The sequence below is a fragment of the Pinus tabuliformis genome, chromosome X (genome assembly GCF_031772625.1).
Source record: "Pinus tabuliformis cultivar Carrire ecotype Pingquan chromosome X, CPIR1, whole genome shotgun sequence".
Lineage (NCBI taxonomy): Eukaryota > Viridiplantae > Streptophyta > Pinopsida > Pinales > Pinaceae > Pinus > Pinus tabuliformis.
In genome coordinates this window covers 1,118,268,195-1,118,272,769 of record NC_142308.1, presented here as the reverse complement: position 1 = coordinate 1,118,272,769, position 4,575 = coordinate 1,118,268,195, and the positions used below count along the sequence as shown (strand labels likewise).

General features: G+C 33.3%; 1 protein-coding gene across 1 annotated transcript; it reads right to left on the bottom strand.

Moving 5' to 3' along the window:
* Positions 1-951: 951 nt before the first annotated feature.
* On the bottom strand, positions 952-4,220 carry LOC149143750 (protein trichome birefringence-like 36). Its single transcript, XM_089451932.1, has 5 exons — positions 3,806-4,220; positions 3,086-3,297; positions 2,790-2,965; positions 1,502-1,660; positions 952-1,420 (listed from the first exon to the last, which is right to left on the bottom strand). The coding sequence occupies exons 1-5, from the start codon at positions 4,218-4,220 to the stop codon at positions 1,081-1,083; spliced, it is 1,302 nt and encodes a 433-aa protein (XP_089308058.1). The 3' UTR covers positions 952-1,080.
* Positions 4,221-4,575: the final 355 nt, after the last annotated feature.

Genomic DNA, 4,575 nt, shown 5'->3' with positions numbered 1-4,575 from the left:
TATGATGAAAAATATAATTATCTATTTAAAAATATATATGGATAAAATATTTAAAAATAATAATAATAAAATCTGTCATAAAATTTTCATTTATTTATTAAATAAATTATTTATAAATAGAATAAAATTTTATAATTAAATTTTTATTTAAAAATAATAAATTAAATATTACATGATTTTATTATTATTAGATTTCAGACTTTTGTGATTTATGATGTATAGAATTGTCTTTCAGCTTAATCTGAAAGACAATTCTATGATTTTATTATTTAATGTTTTATTTTACATTTTAATTTAATCTATATAGTGTTTTTTTTCATCTAAATTTTTATAATCATATATTATTAATTAAATTTCATTACTTATTACATAAAAATGTTTTTTTCATCTAAAATTTTATAGTCATATATTATTAATTAAATTTTATTACTTATTACATAAAAATTCAATATTCTATACATACAGGGTTAATTAATTTTTTAATTAAATTATACTCACCGTTTATTTACATAATTTTAATATTCAATTTTATTTCATTTTATTTCCTTATTATTTATAAATTTTGAATATTTTTTTATAAAAGATTCGAGAAAATGTATTACATTAATTGAAAAGAATGTAATGGAAACATATAAATAAAAAAACTCAAATCTCTTTATACATTAGTTATATTTATATTAGTAATATAATTTTAAAAGATGTGCATTCCTGCGCATTTTTGTAATAATTTTATTTATGTTCCTAATGCACTCATTCTATTATATCTCTACAATATTGTATTTAATTCAAAGTTTACTAAAATATTTGACAATAACCACAATTTCATGATCTCCAAATTTTGTTCGGCCTACCCATTAACCAGTGGCTTGGAATGAAGCATGTTCCTTGCAAAACAACATCGCCTTAAACAACAAATGGGGGAAAACAAGAACTTATAAAACAACTCCCACTCAATTAACAAAACAGAGAATGGCTCCACTGGTTACAAAATTCACCGTGGTAGATTATTCCGTCGACGAGCCCAAAAACAGGGACTCATGCATATGTTAGTATTGAACTTTTTGCAATCAGCGTAAAAAGCTATCCACTACCGAAACCCTTGAAAAGCAAGGAGTAGTACAACAATTCGTTCCATGTATCAGGTACGCCTGGTAAACACCAATGGCTACAATCTCCAAACTCATCTGGATTCTTCCTCTGGTCAGAATTGTAGTCAGGGCTGTAAACTGAAGGGTGACCATCCTTGCGAAACCCTGTCAATCCTGTAATGTCCAGCAATGTAACAGGAAACTCTGTCTTCTGTAGAACTTGCTTTACTATGGTCACCTGAGGAGGCACTGGAGGTTTGTATCCTACTATTTGCACCGGTTCCGTCTGGTTGTAACATCGATGCCCATTTCTCTCATTCCATTCACTTGAACTGCAATATATTTTCATAACTGATTATATATCATTCTGAAAAACTAGCAAGACACTGTGCTGTATTTGTGTAACCAGTTACCTCTCATGTGCAGGGGACGTGGTTCTGTAGAAGACCAGAGATCTTTTTGGATCAAGGTTTGCAGATATCCAGTTTGCCCATGTTGTCAACCCCTTCCTGTAAGCTAACAATGGATCCATGTTCCTGTAAAGCCGATTGCCTTTCATAATAGCCTCCCATCTGTCAAACCAAATGATTATTTCACTAAATTAGTGAAAGAAATATTTTTATTAGTGAAAGAGATCTTTTTATTTGTGGTATGCGGACTCATCTAGGCATAATCATTTGATTACTAAAATTTATATAGATATACATATTTTATCAGAGAAAGTGCTGCATAGGTGCTGGAGTCCATTAAAGAAATACACTTCATTGGAATACAAACAGGTATGGGAATTAAAAATACTAAAAATAATCTATCTTGTCCGAAGATAGATTATCCAACTAGTTTCTTTGACCGAGCATCACAAAGAAGTAGAAAGAAGTAGATGGGGATGATGCGAATGTGGGTTTTTGATCTTTCATTCACCAGATTAGGGTTTTTGGGTTTACTGGAGTGCTGGCAAGGGCACAAATATAATATTTAGGCAGAAGCCATGACATTATGGGATTACTCTGGTTCTCTAAATTTTTTAACATTCCTAAAATCTACATATTCAGAAGTTCCAAGATTATCATTGATTATGTCAGCAAACATGCAAAAATATACCAACCTACTCTCCAAGGTTGGCTGCAACAAATCACATATTTCTGGAATACTCATAAAGACTCTACGATTGAACATATTGGTAGAGATTTCAATCAAGCTGCTGATGGACTTTCAAAGCAAAGGCTACTGAATGAGTTGGATGGGATTGAGATCAAGCTGAATGAGTTGGATGGGATTGAGATCAAGATGGGGACCTTTACATAGATGTGGGGATACTACCACTGCCAAAATAATTCCACTTCTTACTAGATCCATTTTTTGCTTCTAGTGATGGAATGTTTTTTTGTTGTCTATGTCTCTAAATCACTGTAGTGTTTTTTACACATAATATCTTGTAGCAGAATATTATGTAAATATGTTTAAAACAATGCATATAGACATGATAATTGAAAATGATGGCAGTGCGTTTGACCGTCGAGTCAGATGGACTCGTATCAGTTCTGAACTGCTGATATATGCTGTAGCATTATTATATTTAGATACACATTTGGAATATGAATATCCTTTTTTTTTTCCATACTGAACAAAAAAAACCTTAAAAGCAACACGAACTCTATCCTTCTTCTTCTTCATGGAAAAAATATCTAAAACGTTTCTTACGATTCTCCTTCGGCATGCAACCACCAGTGTGAGGATTCAAAAACCAGGACTTCGACTCCTTTCCAGTAAGCCCCATTTTCTCCAACTGAGTCCAACTGTATAATGCTCTTCCCACCAATTGTGCTCTGCTGAACTAGAAATGGATCCCACAAAAACTCCACAGAGGCGTTGTAACCCTTGTAAAATACAAAAGGTTGCAGTTTAGAAAAAAATCACAATCCAACATAGAGTCAAAGAAAGAAGCAAGCGCCCACATATATATATAGAACACACAACTAGATGCAGCAGCAGTTTACCAGGGCCTTGAATATTATTAGAGATGATTGATAAACCAGAGTTTTCTTATTGCTAGGAATCGCCACTTGAAGCATGCAGACCATGGATTCCCACTGGCTTCGCGTTATCGAGTCTCCAACAAACATTAATCGCTTTCCCCTCAATCGCGACAGCATTTCTTTGGCGTTGAATCTGAATCGATTAACACGAACATTAAAATTTAAATCTATATCTATATCAGCTTATTTATTTAAGAGTTCACAAAACTGAAAGCCAATACAACATTACAATAATAAGACATTATAGTCATGGAGAAGGGTGAAGTTGCTAGAATGAGATTACTGGTACCAAGATATTACAATAATAAGACATTATAGTCATGGAGAAGGGTGAAGTTGCTAGAATGAGATTACTGGTACCAAGATAGCCTATATGTATATTCATTCATTTAAGAATTCAGAAAACTCACAGCCAATACAATATTACAATGATAAGACATTATAGTTCATCATATTACCTAAGTAAGAAAATAGTAATCCTTCTACCCAACCACCCTAAATAACAGCTATTAAAAACCAACATTTACACTATCACATAAGTATTCTCTATTTCATAGATATTTGTGCATTCTCGGTCCTCTAGCAAACTCTGGAAAACCATGTTTGCAAACCATATAAGAAGAAAGAAAACAATGAAAATGGGGCAGAGTGTACTGTTTTTTGAGTACCTGGGAACCGAACAGTGGCTCGGCTGCCATCTCCATTTCTCGTAATCAGAATCTGGTCTTCCATTCTTCCTACAGTTTACTCTTCCTTCAATCATGTAAGGGCATTGTCCAGCGGGATAAAGAGGATATGAGGCATCGTGGACCCACGCCCCAGAGAAGAGATCGCAGTTACTTGCAACTCTTCTATGGTGCATTGTATGATTGAAATTGAGGTCGACTTCTCTGTCCACCATCTCTGCAGCCACTTCTCCATCTCGAGTATCGTCGATTACATGGCCATCAAAAACAGTGGTTGCGTGCAGTTGGAAATGGTTACTGCTTGTTTTTTCTTCTGAAGAAACAGTAGACGCAAAAATACTGTTGCTCGCAAGGAAGAGCAAGCATGTAATAGTAGTGCTAAGTACAAGCCTAAAGCTGACAGAGGCCATTGCTAATGGTGACTTGTTGCAGCCAGGAAAACCTAAATGGTGTCTTATATAGCGAGACAAAGATTGGTATTGGGGAGGAAAGACTGACAGTCAGCAACAAGTCAACAAGAGTTATCCTTATTCTAAATATTTCGGAGATCGAAATCAAATTGTTTACTCTTATTTTCTGATCTGATTGGTTTGTTTAAAATTCTAAGACAACAAGATAAAAGTCTTATAATTTGACTTAGATTTTATCATTTAATATTTTGAATTTTGAAATCTACAATCAACTTAAATTTAATTTAGTAACAGCGGTCAGAGGAGACTAACAGGAAATTTAACTGAGTAAAATTCATCGATATATCTATCCAAA

Excerpts from the sequence above, each read along its gene's own strand:
- LOC149143750 (XM_089451932.1), bottom strand. The coding sequence starts at position 4,220 with ATGGCCTCTGTCAGCTTTAGGCTTGTACTTAGCACTACTATTACATGC. Across the intron at positions 3,298-3,805 it reads GAGATGGCAGCCGAGCCACT|ATATAGATTTAAATTTTAAT; the intron begins GTTCGGTTCCCA and ends AAGCTGATATAG. Across the intron at positions 1,661-2,789 it reads TTGCATGCCGAAGGAGAATC|ATGGGAGGCTATTATGAAAG; the intron begins GTAAGAAACGTT and ends TTGGTTTGACAG.